Source organism: Chiloscyllium punctatum, chromosome 6 (genome assembly GCF_047496795.1).
Source record: "Chiloscyllium punctatum isolate Juve2018m chromosome 6, sChiPun1.3, whole genome shotgun sequence".
Taxonomy (NCBI): domain Eukaryota; kingdom Metazoa; phylum Chordata; class Chondrichthyes; order Orectolobiformes; family Hemiscylliidae; genus Chiloscyllium; species Chiloscyllium punctatum.
The window spans coordinates 38,937,281-38,957,739 of record NC_092744.1 but is presented as its reverse complement, the minus strand read 5'-3'; the positions used below and the strand labels follow the sequence as shown (position 1 = coordinate 38,957,739).

The following is a 20,459-nucleotide window of genomic DNA, read 5'->3' as shown; positions in this document are numbered from 1 at the left end:
TAAGATAACGTTCTCATCCTGAGAAGCAGACTACTTTAATGAAACGTCTGTGAACTTCTTCCAATATCACTACACATCTTAAAAAGATCAAAACTGTACACAAGTCTCTAAATGTGGTCTCACCAATGCACTGTGCAGTTATAGGAAGACTTACCCGCTTTTATTGTCCAACTACTGGCAATAAAGGCCAAATTTCTATTTGCTTTTCTAATTATTTGCTAGACCTGTGTTATGTTTCATGTACAAAGACTGTGCATTGCAACATCCTGCAGCTGCTTGCCATCTAAATAATATTTTTCTTTTCTGATCTTCCCACCAAAGTGGATATTCTCTCATTTTCCCAAATTACACACCTGCTACCAAGAATTTGCTTACTCATTCAATAAATATGTTCTCTTTCAAACTCTTTCTGTCTTCACAGTTTACTTTCCTACCAGCCCTTGTAGTATCGGCACATTTACCTATAATGCACCCGACCCTTCATCTACGTCAGTAATATAGATTGTAAATAGTTGAAGTCGCAGCACTGATCCCTGTGGTAAACTACATACTTCTGGTTACAGTATTTCAATGTGAAACGAACTCATTTGTCCTAATACTATTTCTGTTTAGCTGAACAATCCTTTATCTACACTCAGACAGAAATTGCTGGGGAACGTCAGCAGGTTTGGCAGCATCTGTGCAGAGAAAGCAAAGTCAAAGTTTAGTACATTTAAAAGGTGTCTGGATGGGTATGTGAATAGGAAGGGTTTAGAGGCATATGGGCCAAGTGCTGGCAAATGAGACTAGATTAAATTAGGATATCTGGTCAGCATGGACAAGTTGGACTGTAGGGTGTGTTTCCATGCTGTACATCTCTATGACTCTAGTGACCCTTCTTCAGAACTGAAAGTCTGCAGTAGTTTCTCTCTGAGTTTCATATTTTCTGTTTTTCTTTCTTTGTTATCTATGTTAATATATTACTCCCGATACAATGTACTCTTGTCTTGTGTAAGAACCTTTGATTTGGCAACTTACTGGATGTCCTTTGAAAATCCAAATACACAACATCACTTTATTTCCTCGAAGAGGACGGATGGGTAGCCTGACTTGTGTAAGAGTAGTAGCACATACCTGTGAAAGCAGTTAGAGCTGTGAGTATTCTTTATAGAATACCAGTGTTACAAAATTCTAACATTTGATGTGGAATGTTGTGAATGTTGTGAATTTCTACTTGAGGTCTAGTTTTTATTTTGTAATCAACACAAGATCCTGAAAATGACAGTCAGTCATCCCATATATATTTCATCCCGTGGACTGGATTTTGCTCTGAGGGCGGGGTCCCCTCATCCCAGTATAAATGTTGGGTCAGAGCCTGCCTCCACTTGCCCCAGCTTGGCCTGCTTTCATTTTTCAGGTGACAGCCTCTCAATAATGAGGTGGGACTTCTGTTCATCTCCAGGAATTGGCCAATAATTGCCCACTTCAGGGCTTCAATTGGTCCACAGGGAGGCGACCTACCCTGTGCATCACCCACTGTTTAGAAGATCACAATGTAGGTGGGCAGGCACTGGGCATAGCACTGATGGTTTTGTGCCATAGTTATTCTGCTTTCCCAACTGTAGGTTGCCTGTAAAGTTATCAATGTTTCTTTGAGGAAGTAAGTGTGCAAATGCTGAAAGTCAAAATGAGAACACATCATGCTGGGATTCCATAGCTAGTTAATCAACATTTATAAAGTTAGGGTGTGCTGTTTCTCTTCATAGTAAAAATTAGTAAGAGTTAATCCTAATTTAGTTATGTTAATCAGAATAAATGACTATATGTCCAAAACATCAGAGTCTGTCTTTCATCTTTTGGAATACTGGCTGAAGTGTTTTACTTTCTCATGAAAGAAGATTTTCCTTTTCCTCCCAAAATGATATTACCACAACCTTTGTACCAACTGTTACTGACAATGTGAATAGGACATTGAATAATTAATACTGTACTGTAAAGAATATGTAACATTAATATTGTTTTAATATTGCAAAACTGAGAATGAAATTTATCAAAGAGTTTTAAAATACAAATAATTGAATCACTGTGTTTAAGTGCAATATTGAATTACAGTCAACTATCTGATCAAAGATGCTTGTTTCTTTTCAGACTCACACCATGTTCTCTCTCTTGGGACTGAACCATGCTTATGTAACCAGCATTGGAAAGCTAATAGGAGTGGTAGCTCTTAAAGAGGTAGGTTATTTTATAGGCAATATGAATTTCAAGAATTGCAGTAAAAAGTGCAGAGAAGATTCCTGTTTAAACTTTATTCTCAGTCAGAAAATGTCAGGTACAGCATTGCTATCTTAACACCCAACATTGCCTGATCTCAGCTGTTTCATAATGAGCAGGTGTAGAATGGATAGCAGGAACAAAATACAGGAGGTAAAATCAAAAGGATAGCCTACCCAACAATCCTATCTTGTAGAACAGAGTGGAACAACCACACCCTTGTTTCCTCTGAGTGCTCCGGTTTCCTCCCACAATCCAAAGATGTGCAGGTTAGCTGAATTGACTGTGCTAAATTGCCCATAGTCAAAAGTATGGTGCTGGAAAAGCACAGCAGGTCAGGCAGCATCCAAGGAGCAGGAGATTCGACATTTCAGCCAAAAGTCCTTCTTCAGGAATGAGGCTGCAAGCTTTTCCAGCACTACACTCTCGACTCTAATCACTTTCTTCTATGTTGCCCATCGTGTTCAGGGATGTGTAAGTTAGGTGCATTCGTCAGGGGTAAAATGTAGTGTAATAGGGTAGGGGATTGGGTCTGGATGGGTTACTCTTTGGAGGGTTAGTATGGACTTGTTGGGCTAACTGGCCTGTTTCCACACTGTAGGGATACTATGATTCTTGTTGCTAAAGAACAGTAAGTTTAAGTTGTTAAGTTAGATGCTTGGTGTGGACCTCTCCTTCCACTGGGTAAATCCCAGTGGTGGTCAACACAGGCTGTTAGTTGGGCACTTATGTGACTTAATTAGTACACAGATATATGCCCCTAAACACACTCTTCCCACTGCTTGATATTGTGGCAAGACAGGGGGCTAGGCTGCTGGGTTGATATATCGAGAAATTCATGGACCCTTCCTCTGCTTGCAAACTCACTGCCAGAAGGCTGTAAAGTGCAGTCTAATAGGTTCAATGTGCTAATACGTATTGAGCATACAGCATTAAGCACTTATTTAGTATCTTTAACAAAGCAACTTCAGAGTGGGGTATTAGGTCCTGCATGGTGCATTTGTTGCAGGACTAATAATTCAGGGATCTCAACTATTTATCCAGAGACATGAAACAGAGAGACTGATCTCCCAACATTGGCCTAAACAATGGAAATGACAAGGACATACCCAGATACTGTCCTAACTACAATTAGGGACTTGTACCAAAATTGGGAGAGCTGTCCCAGGACTAGCCAATTAACAAGTTGGGATAGCCTTGGTCTCAGAATTATACTTTGCATCAACATTCCAGTCTCCTGAGTTACCATCCCAAGGTTCACTCCTCTTCTCCTGATGTGTAAAACCTGATCCCTGAATGACAAAAAAATGATTATGCAGCTCTTTTTGCATTCCTCCAACAGTAATTTTATAGGAATGTCCCCTTTTAAAAGGGATGGCACATGATTTCCTTCCAATGCTGCTTGGACTCCAGATATGGGCAGAGGATGTGTACACAAACATGGCATCCTGGCTATGCAGGGGTCACTGTACAATCATGGGATTGAGGTGCATAGATTAATTTTGTGGGTTACCCACCTTGTTTCTAACTGGGTGTAGGCACACCCTGAATTGTAACCCCCATAACTAAAAATCAGGTGACATTTCTTGTCTTTACACTTCCCTGTGACTCCAATCCAGGATAATTGGGAAAGATTGATGCTTGGTGTTATTAGTTCACCATGAAGAGGTATGGGTGCTAAGCTGAATTTTTAATGTTCAGTGACCCAAGCTGAGCCATCTCAGATTTCTTTGAGAGTATTTCAATTAACAAAAATAGTTTTTTTATGGTGTTGGCCTATTAGAAAAGAAAAATGTTCACGCTTCCATGCAAATGCCAAATTGACAATGAAATATCTATGGAAAAGAGTCAAATTTTATTACTGTTCATACATTTGAAGGATGTGAAAGGAATTATAATATATGATACATGAGTTACTTTTTATGAAGTAAACTTAATTGTAGAATGTCCCTGAGGTATTAAGAATTATGATTTACAATGGCACCAAAACTTGTAGCCTAAAATACCTCCATGTGGAGCACAGGTGTCACTAGTATCTCAGAAATTGCATCACAAGGCAGTTATTAAGAGACTAATGAACTAAACACTGGAACATTTAATTCATGCAACAATGCTCAACGTATTTCTTAAGCTAATAAAATGGGCGTGAGGTTTAATTTTCCAAATGCAGGCTTCTGGCATGCAGCCTTTATGTTTCAAGGCATGTATTAGCATACTGTGCACACTGAACTCAACCTTTCACTGCACAAAGGATGGCATCAAAAGGTAACAATTAAAAATGTTACCCTGTATTAACAAGCAAGTGGTACTCAAATAGAAACAAATTCATAAGTCACAAATGGCTGCTACTCCTATTTTCATTTCTAATGTTCTTAATATTTAGTAAAAATGTGTCCATTTGCATTAACTCATCCTGCTTGTAGAGTAGGTGATTGTGTTTTTTTTTAAATCTCTTTCAATTCTCTCTTTGCTTCAATTTATTTCAGCTGAGAAAGGCCATCGAAGGATCAGTCACATCAAAAGGGGTGAAGATGCGTCCACCATTGGCTAGTTTCAGGGAAAGTGGCAATAGCAGCAGTGAGTCAGATACCACAGAGATTCACAAGCTGTGGGACAGAAGGGAGAGCCTTACACTTCCTCGTGAATCCAGTCCGTCAGACACAGATGACAAATCACACTGAACAAGCCTTGCAGGGAACAAATTGCCTCAAAATAACTGCACTATTCACATTTAATGCACTTGATTTTGGATGAGGAAATGAAATCTTTCTTTTAGCTGTTGTCAGAAGTGTTGGGAATTGTGATGCACTTCTAAACAATAGACTAATTTCAAGTTGATAGACTTAAAAGCACTGATTGTACGTCTTGTTGGCAAGTTTCTGGAGTTTTTTTCCCGTCAGCATATGTTAATGAATATCTTTTTTTCAAACTAGAATGAAACCTAATCTATTAATTGATAAGCTAAAGTCTGAAAGTAATTGTATTGAGTCTTTGTGTTTGATAGTTAACAAAATGATTTCACGTCCAGTAGGAATTAATATGTGGACTTATTTCTCAGCAGTTTATGTCCTGAAAATATCAAAACATGGTTTGTCCAGTGTTTATGCAATAAGCTTGTATCGTCTGGGGTGATGCACTCAAATTTCTTTTGAAATGAATTTTCAGCATTTCACTTGGACATTTGAAGTGAACTGTGGGAATATGCTGTGTTGAAATGATGTATGGGGCCAATTCTTGTGTCTGACCCAAACATTCTAGTGTGCCAGTGAAATAAGTCCATAGGATGAGCTGTATTAATGTGCAATTTGTTTTGCATAGAAACTGCGCACCAGTCTGGTCCAGAGTATTGTTTGACTGCACTCAGCTAATTTTCAAGAAATATTATTATTCTATTCATAGCTATGTAACATACAGAGCCCTCTGACTAATAATGTAAGGAAGTTTTTTTTTCAAAGGTTTTATACATATGGTCTTTTTTTTTGCCTACCAGTTGTAAATTCTACTAATGAAATTGAATCAGGTTGCTGTTTGAACAGCAGCTAGTAGTTTGGCAAAGCTGCTACCCATGCTAAAATATTCCCATTATAACTTCTGCACTAGTTAGAATGCCTATTTCAATGAAAATTATTCCACAGTCACTGCAGCAGGTCTGTTTCAATGTTAATACCTCATAACTTGTGTATCCAGTGAAGGAGTTATAGGCTACTGTATCTTATTATAAGCAATACAGCTTCTGATCAAAAATTAACACAGGATAAATTACATATGAATTCCTAATGTAAATCAAAGCCTTTCAATTTGAATGTTAGTCCAATTTCATTTATGTCTAAAGTATTGGCTTTCTCCCACCACTTGAATTCTTGTCAGAGCAAGTGAGCTATTATTTCCATAAGGGGACCAAGTCTTCGAGAAAAAGAAACCTATGTCCTTTTCCTTGCTGTGATTATTTTTCCGCAAGTATGCACCACTGGTATATTCTGCATGATAAATAGATACTGTACTGTCCTGGCTTGGGTTTTGCATTCATAATTAGGGAAACAGTCAGTTTTGCTGTCATTACTCACCTTAAATTGCAGCTTTGGGAGCCTGCATGTGTGCAGTTAAATGTTGGGATCCAGAAGTTGCTGTTCATGATTCAAGGATATGCTGTTGATGTCTCCACAGACTGTGAACCAATAGAAATCACTGAACTGATGAAAACCTCCTGTTTTAAGCTGTTAGTTGTGCTGTAGAAATCTCTAGAAAATTCGCACCTTGTTGGATATAATGTAACTGGATCTTTAATAGTGTTTATAAATAATGCTGAACAGCTACATTATCACTGAACAATTAATTTTATGTTAGTGTAACATCAAATGTCTCAATAATGATAAAGTGCAATTTTTAGCCTCTTTTTAAAAAGAAATTTGTTAGTGATATTTCAGTTTTAACTTTAATTCTATATGTTTGTCCCAGTCATCTAATTTGCCATTTGTAAATTGTAAACATTGAAAATATAGTGCATTTTACTTCCTGCTTTCCGCTGTTTGAATACTCCAATGTGATTGACTGCTCAACTGTTGGATCACATCACTGCTGTTGGATGGCTGGAGAGCCCTTTACCTTGATTCCAGATTCATAATGAGAAAATTCAAAGCACAAAGCTTGCTAGAATTTTGAGGGCAACTTTCTTCACATTAAGCAGCAAGTGTTGTTACTTTGTCTCTGACTGCAATATCTGGGCCTTTTTGTTGAAGGAAATTCTAAATGTTAAATATAGTTGCAAGTGAAATGATACACCGAAAACAGTTGAATTTACAAACAAAAAAGATTAGTTCAATGTATGTACATTCAAGATAATTATAAAGATAACAGCTGTTAGTTGACTGAAACAAGCCTTCATAGACATACAGACATGGATGAGCCAGTACTTTGGTGAACATCAGAATTCAGATTCACAAATAAACTGAACTACATTTGACCAGCTAGAGTCTTCATTCCAAAACAAAATCCTTTCTTGTCACTGATATAAATGTTGAAGTCTGAGGATAAATTCAACAAGGCAAATCTCCCAGCAGAAAGATTCAAGAATAGGGAAGTATGAGTAACGACATTGTTAAATGACTTATCTCAGTCCACACATGATCTAATAATGATTTACACTGAAAGAGGAAACTTGCTGTAGTTAACCTACTGCCTATCTCACTTCCAAGAGTTCCTCTCATGCTGATGGGGGTAATGAATTAACATGCCTCCCAAGCTTTGAGCATGTATGCATACACATCTGTGAAAGACACTGTCCAGTCACTCAAAATTTGATTGAAGTAATTTTTTAATACAAAGCAAAACAATAGCAAAGTCAATAAGAAGGTTTTGATGGAAGTAATGATGATTATTTTTGCCTAAAAGAAGCCCTTTTGGGAAGAGTCAAGGAGCTCTATACTTTGCTAGAAGCCAACTTCCAATGTGCCTTTATCCTGTCTATACAGTGGAAAAAAATATAATGCAGAAACCCCACCATCCTAGATTAATGTCATAGATTAATGCCTGCCTTCTTTTCCAAATTACAAAAGTTAATGAACTCAAATGTTTGTTTGTTTAATAGGGAGTTTAAGAGCCGAAAATTAACACTGTAATTTTCAATTTAGAATTAGTATAATGTTACCTCTGTATTCTAATGATTAAGTGAGGATGTAAAAGGTGACTTCTTGCCATTGATAATTTTAACAAATTACTCTATGAGATGGGAGGGTAAGATAAATGTTCACTTGTGTCTTTAGCATGTGAACTAACAATCATAGGTGGCAACATATGGGTTCTGCAAGAGCATTTCATTTATTGCAAGCATGATTTACCAGTGGAGACAAAGGGCTCCACTGCAATCTTTGAATAGTTGTGCAGTTTCTCAGACAATGCTGCAAAAAAATAAGATACAGCTTGAATAGACAACTACACTGTATTGCTGTTTCTCATATCCAAGCAATTTGTTAATTTTTTTGGAGGTTTTTTTCCCCAAATTTGTTTGAGGACATCCTCCCTTCTATGTTTCTAACTCGTGTTGCCCTTCTAATAATATGATTACACGAATTAGCATTTAGTCTGTACTTTCTTATAAATGTACAATCTACAATTAAAACATAAAGCTTACAATTAATACATAAATTCACATTTTAATAAAAAATTCTATACACAATCCAGACATGTGAGGCATTTACTGCTCTTCATTGAAAAATGCACCTTTTTCTTTACAGAATGTATGATGTAGATCAATATGTTGGATCTTATGCTATAATCCTTCATTTACCGATGTGTCCATTTGTCTGTATTTCTTTGAAATGGACTTTACATCTTATATTTCTTTCTACTCTTGGCTGACTACTGAGTACTTTCTGTGCATTGAAAATCTTTTCATTCCATTTCTGTCCATTATAGCTGAAATACAGTTCTATCTAAAAACTATTTAACTATTTAGATTTGTATTCACTTTTTATTCCATAAAAAAGATCTTCATTGCTTAAATATCTATTATAGACTATTGTGACAAAAAATAAATGTAATAGATAGTCTTGACATAATTTAGATTTGGAATGGTCATATATAAAGTGATTACGGGAAATACTACTCAAATAAAGTTACAGAAATGAATCTGATTTTAAAGACATTGAGAAAACCAAGGTACCTATTCAGGCCTTAATAATATATTTGTAATAAATTAGCATATTAAGTGAAATAAATACAAATTAGTTATCTAATTATCAAATATGGTGTGTTATATAAATATCTTACATACTGTGAAATGGTAATTTTACTTTAAATGTAAGAAAATAACTATATCATACAAATCTATCCAATTAAGCACGGACACTAAGAATAGATGAAATACACACGCCTTGTGAATGAGGATGAAAATTTAATATATTGTGTGTTATTTACTGATTCAATTCTTCTTATTAGTTCAGTTTCAGTAATTTGGTATTATGCTTTTTTTTCTTCTTCTTCTGTGTTCATTAAATAATATTTGTGCACACTGAATCAATTATGGACTGCAGATTTTTGTATCTTTTGTTTCTTTCTTCCTATTATTAATTTTTGCTTTTTGCTGCTCTTTGCCTATATACTTATTTTTTATATCAATGTCATTAGAAAGGCATTCCTAAGCAGAATCTTTAGTGCTTGGCTTATCCATGATACCTCGTGAATTATTAATCTTTCTTTGGCTATTTGCCCGATTCCTTTGACAACTGAATACATTTTGCATGATCACATTAAATTAGGAGGTAACTGTCATTCCACAGTAGAAACTGATCCAAACTTGAATGTGATTTAGTTCACTTTTTCTTCTTCGTATAAAAATTGCTAATATTACTGCTTTATTTTTGCATTCTTACTCAGTTGTTACTTTCACTACATCTTTGTCAAACTGACAGCTAACTACTATACTTTGCTATTTCAACTTTTTAGCCAATAGGAAACACAATTACTGTTGAATAATTAGGTAAGCTTCAAGTCACAAATAGATGTGCAAAGTAAGTTTCCAAACTGTTGCACTGCCACCATCTTATTAATTGCTAGTTCCTGGGTACAAGTCTGCCCTTTTAATACTTACAGTTTGCACTTAGAAACACAACATAAACTCAGTAGGTAGACTTTATTCCTGGGAATTTTGGCCCGGTTTCAGGTTTGGTTTTACTGATATTTTCACAGGTTCTTATTACATATTAAACTTTTTACTGCATGAGATATTATTACATTTCAAAATCAAATTGCTTCAAACTAAGTTGTATGAACATGCATTCTGGAATTATATTGAATTGGTTTTACTACTGACCAGAGAGCCCATCTGTTAAGATATCTGCTGCTCTTATTGTTCACCTCAAATCATGTCATCAATAGAATTCATTTTTCAAGATTCAGCCTTTAGCTTTGAATTGCTTTGTGCCAATACAGACAGTGGTGTAGCAATTATTTCATTTAAGTCTTTCTTAAAATTAATATTTATTTCAAAGGAAGCATTTGGTGAGTGGTGCTAAAAGCAAGGCTCAAATACAAAAGATTACCTTGGATGATCTTACAGCCATCACGGAGTTTCAAATTATTCCATCTTAAATAGTGGTTACCTTATGGTTTTTAATGCTCTCACAATACAAATTTCTACTTCTGCAATGTCATTTATTTCTTACTGAGGTTAGTTTTTGAACTCTGTTCTTTATGATTACACAGGACCATCGCATACTTAAATGTGAGTCAATGTAACATTATTACATAGTTGGATTTTCTGCAACTGTCCTTTAGAATTCCTCCGATAAATGACATTATATCTTCCAAGTATAATTTATATACAGGAGAGCTGAGTATTGTAATAAACCGAACAAATGATTTATGAAAGTGTGGCAATAATATTTTGAAAAATTAGATTATTGATAAGGAAGGTAAAAGATGCAAGTTATGTAAACTCTGCTAAGCTTGCTAAACATAAGTGAATAATGGATATGAATCAAGTGTTGCAAATATTCTAGAGTCTTATGTAATTTCCCTTTGGACTGGTAGCTAAAATCAAAAAATCAACTGCAAATCTGCAAATTGTGATAACCTTTATGAAACTTGTGATAAATATTGTGATGAGCTTTCCAGCTTGCAGGGTTCGTGCAAGGATTCTAAGTCAAGCATTATGAATTATTTGACCAGTTCCCCTTTAGTTTGTATGAAATACCTGTTGTACTTGCATGCCAAGAAAAAGTTCTCATAGTCCTTTGTAAGCATGGAACAAAAACGTGGTTCGAAAATGAAGGCAACTCTTTTTAAAAAAAAAAGTTTAACTGTATTTTTAACAATCTTCTAAATACCAAATAACAAATGACTTCAAAAGTTGGAGGAATTTAGTTAAGATGTAATAATTGGATTGCATTTTAATATTACAGTAATTTAAATTGTGCATATCTTTTCTGTGTAATATGGATCAGTGCTCTAAAACAGAAGCTGTGTTTATTCAGGTCTTGTGCAGCTTTTCTTAATTATAAAGTTACATGGGTACTCCATGTTGGTAATATTAGCCTCAGAATCACCACTTGTGCAATAATTGTTTTGTACGGCAAATTTTGCCGAACAGTTCCATGTATGGAATTAATTCAATTAACTTTACTTTTGGTATCAAGGATAGTTGTGCACTTAAACTACAACTTGTAATTGATCAAAGTTTTGTCTTTAATTTTGTTTTGTGCTATGAATGTTCTGATTATATTTTCCGATCCAGAATTCAGTAAAATAATATCTGTATATTAGAGTGAGTTCAGAGTTTAACAAAAATGTCAGTGTTTATTTAAAAATAATTTGTTTATCTTGAAACTATAAGAAATAATAAATTTTAACCAATATACATCGTTGTAGATTTTCTTGCTTAAAAACATTGAATTTATTTGTTCATTGCCAATTAATTTTGAAATAACCCAATTTAAGATTGGTTATTATCACTAGTACAGTACTTAGTACAATGCATCATGAGCTTTACATAAAAGCACGGTGGATTTTGAAGATTTGAAATAAAACTGAAAGTGCTGGAGAAATGCAACAGGTCTGGAATGTCTCTGGGAGAGAGAAAAAGAGTCCATGATTTGAGGCCAGTATGACTCATCTTCAGAGCTTTATATAAGTTTTTAGTGATTCTTGCAGTCACTATTGAAAGCAAAGAAATATTACATGAAACAGTATTAAAATATTTAGTACAAATCATGACAGTTTTTGATGCCATTGAAGTTTGGATGCTTATTGCTGTACTGTTATGGAAACTCAGACTAATGGATTAGATTCCCTACAGTGTGGAAACAGGCCCTTCAGCCCAACCAGTCCACACCAACCCTCTGAAGAGTAACCCACCCACCCATTTCCCTCTGACTAATGCACCTAACACTATGGGCAATTTAGCATGGCCAATTCACCTGACCTGCACATCTTTGGACTGTGAGAGGAAACCCACGCAGACACAGGGAGAATGTGCAAACTCCACACAGACAGTTGCCCAAGGCTGGAATTGAACCTGGGACTCTGGTGCTGTGAGGCAGCAGTGCTAACCACTGAGCCACTGTGCCGCCCATTATTGTTGCCTCTACTTTCAGACTGCTGTTGAAATGGGCTTCTAGTTCATTCCTTAACTTCATTCTCCAAAGGGCTATTAAGGATGCTGATACTCTATATCAGGGTGCCTGTTCCATGCCAGTCAGTTCACCAGCATCAACGATGTTGCCTATAAGTGAGCCAGCCAGCATAGCCGGCTGCAGCTCAGACTGAAATGCTGCAGTTAGCAGCCAGACATCCAGTCTCAAAGCTGCTGAAGTGTCTCCTTCAAGGGCATATGAAGTCTCTTTGATAAAATTCCAACAGCTTTACAAACTGTAGCCATGAACCCTGTTGTAAAAGCCCCATTCAAGGCTGCAGGAAGATAAGCTTGCACACAGGATTAGTCGTTTTTGTTTCTGCTTGAGTGCTACCTCTCCTGTGAACTTTTGGAAGAAGAGAAAATCAAAGTATCACTTTAATGCTGGTACACTCTCACCTAACACCAAGTCAACAGAAAGCATACTCAATTTTGTTTGGCCCAATGTACTCGAAGCAGGATTATTCACCCAGGTTTTGGGGGCAGTGTATCAATCTAAGAGTCACACTGCTACAGCCCTTCAAATGTCTTGGCTGCTGTCCCTATAGAAAGATTTTCCACTTCTTAACACTGTGCAAATTTTTCTGGATGAAATGCTCAGTAAATTTTTCTTGGCAAAACATGTGATGCATTAACACAATTTGCACATGATTTGGTCTGCTTTTTTTTATTTGCATAGTTTATGCATTTCTGCTTTTAGTACTGCTTAATAACTGCCAAACCCACTCGAATCATTTGTAAAGGTTCATGCTTCTGATGCAGGACATTTGTACTTGATGCTGTGTAGATTATTTAATTCAATGGGACAAGATTAACTTTTCTGTAGGTTATATATTCCAAATGATAGTACAGGACAATATTTCAAATAGAGCTTTATTCATCAGATTTTTAATGTAGGGTTTAGCCAACAGAACCAAAAATTCTGCTGATATTTTCACAATAGTTTGTAATGATTATGAAATAAATAATTCATTGTTATTCATCCATCAATTAGATCATTAAGGGATATAATGTTATGAATTTATACATTTTAAGATGATTCACAATTCAATCCATTTACAAATAAGTGCATGTATTTAGAAATATTTTTATTTTAAATTCAGACTAGGATTTTTAATGATCCATATTCTGTGGGACTGTGTTAAACTATCACATTATTCCTTGTTCATGTTTGATCATTACAACTGGAGCAATAATATGTGCATGTTTCGTTGATAACAAAGAGAAACAATCACTCACTGGTGGACATATTGTCCAAACGGTTAGCAACAAGAAAAGGGAGTGCGGAATTTACTATAGAAGTTGGAACACACAACCAAGAACTCAAAGACTACCTGTGAAAGATTTATTTACTACTTGGATATTTCTGGTTTATTTTAAATAATTCTGCTGGTTATTATTGTACAAAGTGCTCAGACTTCTAAAGTTCTGTGAAATGTTTTTGCTCTATTTATAAAAACAAATCTCTTACCTTACCTCAAAATTCTTCACATATAAAGTGCTGATGGCGTCATAGGACACCTCTCTACCTCACTGTCGGTTTACTAGACAGATCTCTGTATCCGTGACTAAAGGGGTGAGGCAGATTGAAGAAAGTACAGTTCAGCCAAGAGATATGAAGAAGTAAAAACCAAAGCAATTTGAAGTGTAATAAATCAATCTGGATAAATAATTCCTAGTTTTGACTTATTATAATAAAAGAAACCTAGTATTTGCATAATGAAAATCTCTGATGAAGGCAATGGCAGTATCACCACAAATTGTCTGCCTGTCCATCATACTGCAAATGTTAGTCAGATAAGGGAAGAAATACAGACTTGAATCAATACAACAGGATGGGTGGAAATAATTGAGATAGCGTAAGGCAGTGACTGGCAGAAAGCCATGGTTATAATATGGGCTGAAGGATGAGTGCATGTTCTCATGACTCCACATTCAAGAAAGTCATTTTAAAACCAATCATTTTTGATGGCTGTCTGTAGTAGTCCTTTTAAGCACTGGTTCTGAACACAATAGTTTCAATAACTTTCTATGTTGCCCTGACCTGGACAGCAACAAATACAAGAGGCATGGAAGGCAACTGCAATGATCACCAAAGCAGTTTTCTGTGGAGCACCTGTACCCTGAGAATATCGATTGAGCATGTGTGAAAGGAGCTGTGTCGTGGTGAACTCAGATCACATGGAACTAGCGCTTGGATGTGTACATTTTCTCTCCTACCATGCCTTGTAAATAGTTGTGGTTAATAGTGCTTGATAGTATTCACTCAGGTGAATGTAGACATCATCCCTCTACATGCTAGCAGCAGTGACCGGATAAATGCAACCAGTGGCAAGGAATGTCTGAAGTGAAGACAATAAAGTGTTATGGGTGAAGGATGGAAACATAAAACAGGAGCAAGAGTAGGACATTTAGCCCTTTGAGCCTGCTCCACCATTCAATATGATCACAAAATTATTGCAGTGCAGAAGGAGGCTATTCTGTGTATTGTGCCTGCATAACCCCCTGCCTTTTCCCCATATCTCTGCAAACCATTGTTGTCCAAAAGAAAACCCAAGGCTTTCTTGAGAGCCTCAACTGAACCTGCCTCCACCACATTTTCAGGCAGTACATTCAATATTGTGTGAAAAAGTTTCTTCTTATATTACCCTTTCTTTGTGTTGACATCACTTTAAATCTATGCCCTCTCATTCTTGTTTCTTTTACAAACCAAAACAGTTTCTCCCTGCCCAAGATTTTTAAAACCTCAATCTGATTTTGTCTTAGCATCCTCCTTTCCAGGGAGAACAGTCCCAACTTCTTCAATCTATCCTGAGAGCTGAAGATTTTCATACCTGGAACCATTCTGGTAAACTGACATTGTATTGGCATCTTTCTTATAACATGACACCCTCAACTGTGCACAATACTCCAGGTGAGGTTCAACAAGTGTACAAGTTCAACTTCAGCGCCTTGCTCTTCTAATTTACACCCATATAATATATTTACTGCTGTCTCCAGCTGTCCTACCACTTTCAATGATCTGTGCTCATATGTATTCAAATCCCTCTGCTCCTGTACTGCCTTTAGAATTGAACTCCTTATTTTATGTCTCATCCTCTAACTTAATGCCATTTTCCTATTTTCTCCCTATACCTCTTGATGCTTTAAGATCTAAACATTTGTCAATCTCTTTCTTGAATACATTCAGTAACTTGGGCTCCACGGCTTCTGGGGTGGAGAATTCGATAGGTTCACTAATCTTTGGGTGAAGAAATGTTTCCTCATCTCATTCCTAAGTGACCTACCCCATATCCTGAGAATGTGACCTCAAGTTCTAGACTGCCCCAGCCAGCGAAAACATCCTCCCTATATATAGTCTGACCAGCCCTGTTAGAATGTTATACATTTCAATCAGAACCCTTCCATCTTTCTAAAGGATAAGGCCAGATCAGTACTTTGACTGCAGAAGTGAGAAAAATATCTGAGGAGAAGCTCAGAAGCAACAGGAAGCAGCAAATGATGGACTTCAGAACTATCTAGGGATCACGGGTGGCACGGTGGCACAGTGGTTAGCACTGCTGCCTCACAGCGCCAGAGACCTGAGTTCAATTCCCATCTCAGGCAACTGTATGTGTGAGTTTGCACATTCTCCCTGTGTCTACGTGGGTTTCTTCCGGGTGCTCCAGTTTCCTCCCACAGTCCAAAAATGTGCAGGTTAGGTGAATTGACCATGCTGAATTGCCTGTAGTGTTAGGTAAATGTAAAAGGGGTAAATGTAGGGGAGTGGGTCTGGGTGGGTTGCTCTTTGGAGGGTTGGTGTGGACTTGTTGGGCCGAAGGGCCTGTTTCCACATTGTAAGTAATCTAGTCTAATCAAACTGCAAAGTGAATTCCCACATAAAAGCTAAAATATTGGGAAGAAGGCCTCCAGTAGACAATGCTCCAAGCAGCAATGGAAAGTCAATTAGCCACAGTGAGTGAAGCATCATGTAAATCACAGGTACATAGATGGATGGGGAGGAAGCAAGCATTCAGAAAATTCACGCATGGTAAGCTTGTAAACGAAACATTAAATGATCTCACCAGTAAGAATTTGCCCCAGAAACTCAAGACAAAAAAAAAACTCAAAGATCTGACTGCCTACGTCTTGGGATTCTAAAAGAGATAGGGTTGGAGAGAGTGCACTGGTCATAATTTTCCAAAATTCCCTGGATTCTAGAATGTTGCCAATGAATTGAATAATAATAAATGTAACAATTAATAGAAAGGAAGAAAAGAGAAAACAGAACTGCTGGTTCGTTAGCTTGATGTCTGTTGTCTGAAAAATCCATTAAGAGTTTTGTTGCTATAAAATCCTAAAATCAAAGAGAATCAATAGTTTTTTAAAAAAGGGAAATATGCTTAATAAATATATTACTGTTATTTGAGTATGTAACTGCTAGAGCATCATTTGCTGTAGTATATGTGGATTTCCAAAAGAAATTTGAGAAGGTTTTGGGGTACTGTATTAATGTGGCTGGAAGGTTAGTTAACAGGGAGGAAGCAGAGTGCTGGGTAAATCAGACATTTTCAAGTTGGCTGGTTGTAATGAATGGAATGCTATAATGATCAGTAATAAGCCTCTGATATTTACAATGTATATTGGTTACTTAGATGATGATAATGTATCCAAAGTTACTGATAATCCAAAGCTTATTGAGAGTGTAAGCTGTGATGAAGACACTAAGAAGTATAGACATCGTTCATGAGTTGATAACAAGATGCTAGATAGACTATGATGTAGTGAAATGAGAAATTATTTAATCTGATAATAAGCATAGAAATGTTTTTTTTAAAAAGCCATTAAAATTTTTGATGTTGATGTTTGGAGAGCCTTGGATAGACTAGTACAAAGGAATACAAAAATTAAGATTTAAGTACAGCAAGCTATTAGAAAGGCAAATAACATATGAACTTTTACTGCAAGGAACCTGACATACAAATGTAAACAAAGCCATGGTACAGTTATGTCGGGTTTTAGTGAGATGACAACTGGAGAGGCTGTGTTCTGTGTTGGGCTCCATACCTAAAGGAAGCCACATTTATTATGGAGACAATGAAGACTCTCAGTGTGAGCGAGTTGGCCTATGAGGAAGCATCAAATAAATCAGCCTGATACACGTCATAGTTTAGAAAAGTGAGAGGTGATCTGAAAAAGCGTATAGGATTCTAAAGGCATTTGCCACTATGGGTATTGAAAGGTTGTTGTCCTGATGGAAGAATCTAGAATGTGACCTCAGGATATGGGCTCAAACATTTGGGACTGAAATTATGACAAATTTCTTCACACTGAGGGTTGAGATTCTTTGGACTTCTCTACCCAGCAGGTTGTAGATTGTTGAGTATATTCATGGCTGAAATAGATAAATTTTGATCTTTCAAGGATTTGGGGATATGGAGGTCCGGGAAAGTTGAGTTGAGGTGGGAGATCAGTTGTGATAGTGTTAAATTCCAAAGCAGGTTCAGTGGTCCATTTGGCCAATTACTGTTGCTGTTTTCCATATTCTTAAATGGATAATTCTGTTCTGACAGAGGATCAATGGACTCATGATGTTAACTCTGCTTTTTCCCCACAGATCCTACCAGACCTGCTGAATTTCCCCACAAATTTCTCTTCTTGTTTTAGATCTGCAGCATCCACACTTCTTTGTTTTATTTAATCAAGTTGTGTTCACCACATAACCATCATTGCCTTTGTAACATCAACTGCAAATGTGTTTGAAGCAAATGTAAATATATTCAAAACTGAGGCTCTCTTATCTGCAGCTGTGAGATGTAATCAGTGCTAACTCTAATACACACTGACAAAACAGTTTGGCAATATTGCTTAATGATACTTAAGCGAATTGGGAGGTTGCCTTAGGAGAGCTACCGGCATTATCTCCTAGTGCTTCAGCTTACAAGCTTACCAGGTTTACCTGTCAACTCGTTATTCCTTCTATTCAGTTTAAATTAGGTAGTTGGAGGAGAAAATGATCCCATCCAAAGTCTTCCAAACAATATTGTCAATTTTTTAATTACTACAGAAAACATTTCATGCATTCAAAGCAAAACTCCAACTGGCTTTCATGAGAGAAAACATTAAATCATTTCTGAATGTGTTAAGTGCATTTTTGTGCGCAGACATTTCAGGCTGAATGAGCAATCAGTTTCTTTGACTCAAACCGGTGAAGAGTTATTGTGCTCATAATCCGACAGTGTATGTGTGTCATAGGGATCATTTCCTATTCTAGGTGCTATTGTGATGTTATATAATAGGTTCTGGATTTTCCCACAGGGCAGCAGTGTCCCGGTGACCCCAGCATTTGGGTGCGGTGGCATTAGTGGCAGCAACAACATGTCTCCTCCCAGCGTTTGGAGGTGGTGGCAACAGCAAAATTCCTCCCAGTGATCAGAGGTAGCAGCGTCATCAACGACAACAAAAATGCAGCTCCTCGTGGTGATTGATGTGAGACTTGCAGGCTGACCTAGACTCCAGGCTGGGGCTGAGCATTCCAAGCACTGTTATGGACAAAAGACCTCAGATTTTAATATCTGGGCATTTGGCTCTTCTTTAAAAATAATTTCTGTCTGTTTTATTCTGGCAATCAACATGGCACCAGAGAATGGCAATTTTGTATACTTTTCACTGTAGACAGCCTTATAATGAATGGCAAAGAATTTGTTGGTGAAATTGAATTCTATACTCTGGTCACAGGCGACACTGGTCAGCAACTAAAATAAGTTCAATCAAATACCACAGGAACAAATGAAAGACAGAGAGAATCTGTCAAAGATTGGCCAAACCAAAGGTCCAGCAGGTTTCCCATGAAGACCCATTTTGAGCATCAACAGCATTTCACAATTGTAGATGACTTGATGAAAGGCTGTCATGCACCTTCACTTCAACAAGATATTTAGGACTTCAGGAGATTACCGAGTGACTGAGCGAGGGCTGAGTCATCTGAGGAGTGGGCCCAGAGCTCACTCTGGATGACGAAGAACATCAGTGCTGATTGTGAAACTAGTACTGGCCAAGTAGTTAATGTCCCACTGGAACAAAAGGGAAAAAAATCAACTTATGTTTGGAAAATGGTTTATGTTATTGCTGTTGACTATTTTCTCCTCGGTGGATTGAGATGAAAAAGTTCCATATTATCACGGCTTTGGCAGTTATTAGGAAATGATCACTATACATGAAATCAGTAAGTGATTGGGTCAAGAAATGGATCACGGTTTGCACACAAACCTTTCAGCCAGTTTGCAATTAGTTCTGGATTTGAATATGAAACAATCTTGTTGAGATATCCGCAGTGGAATGATGAAATGGAGCATTAGATCCAGACAATCAGTCAACAGCATTTAAAGCAGAAGGCAGAAGGAGGAGCACAAGGTAAACAGTCAGCAGAACTTTGTGGAATGGCTGAGTTAAGACAGAGAGACAGTCAGTCAGTCTTTTGTTAAATATCTTTCTACCCCCATCCAAGAGTTTTGGTTCAAGACAAACTGTCATTGGACTAGAGCATCTTTATAACATTGTTTATTGAATGCTAAGATTAAGTGCTACAATTCATGATTATCAGAGATATGCCAAATATATATTATTGAAAGACTATTTGATAAACTCTATCGCCAAAGGCTAGTTGGTTTACTCGATATGCTCTGCATGTGTTTCTCTCTGCCAATTTAACTGACTCCACCTATAATGTGCTTTTTATGCCTAGAGGAGCTGCTCCATGACATCATTGCAAGGTTGCTTCAGTGTCCTAGAATCCTTATACAGCACCACTTCCCAAGACTTTCTTCCTGTCATTAACATTTATGCTACATTATCAAATGAGTTACTTAGATTATTTTCTTCTATTACATTTACAGGATATTTTTTCCATATATCTCCCCCCTCCCCAAGTCTTTGACTTGATTAATTTTTGTTAGTAGTTGAGTCAAGAAGGTATTTGGCAAAGTATAGAAACATTCAAGGTAAGGTTGGTGAGATTTCCTTTTCTCTGCTGGCTTCCATTAGATCAGAAATTTAATCAGCATAGTTGTCTTAACACAGACTCTGAACTATGGGATCAGGA

At 36.9% G+C, this 20,459-nt stretch overlaps 1 protein-coding gene across 3 annotated transcripts in view; it reads left to right on the top strand.

Annotated features, from left to right (window-relative positions):
• The window catches only part of LOC140478893 (chloride channel protein 2-like), a 609,305-nt gene extending 597,737 nt beyond the window's left edge, over nt 1-11,568 (top strand). For all 3 annotated transcript variants that reach the window (XM_072572491.1, XM_072572492.1, XM_072572493.1), the window contains 2 exons: nt 2,128-2,214; nt 4,740-11,568. In XM_072572491.1, coding sequence (XP_072428592.1) covers nt 2,128-2,214; nt 4,740-4,934 — 282 coding nt within the window. In that variant the 3' untranslated portion in view covers nt 4,935-11,568. The remainder of the gene's footprint in view (nt 1-2,127; nt 2,215-4,739) is intronic.
• Nucleotides 11,569-20,459: the final 8,891 nt, after the last annotated feature.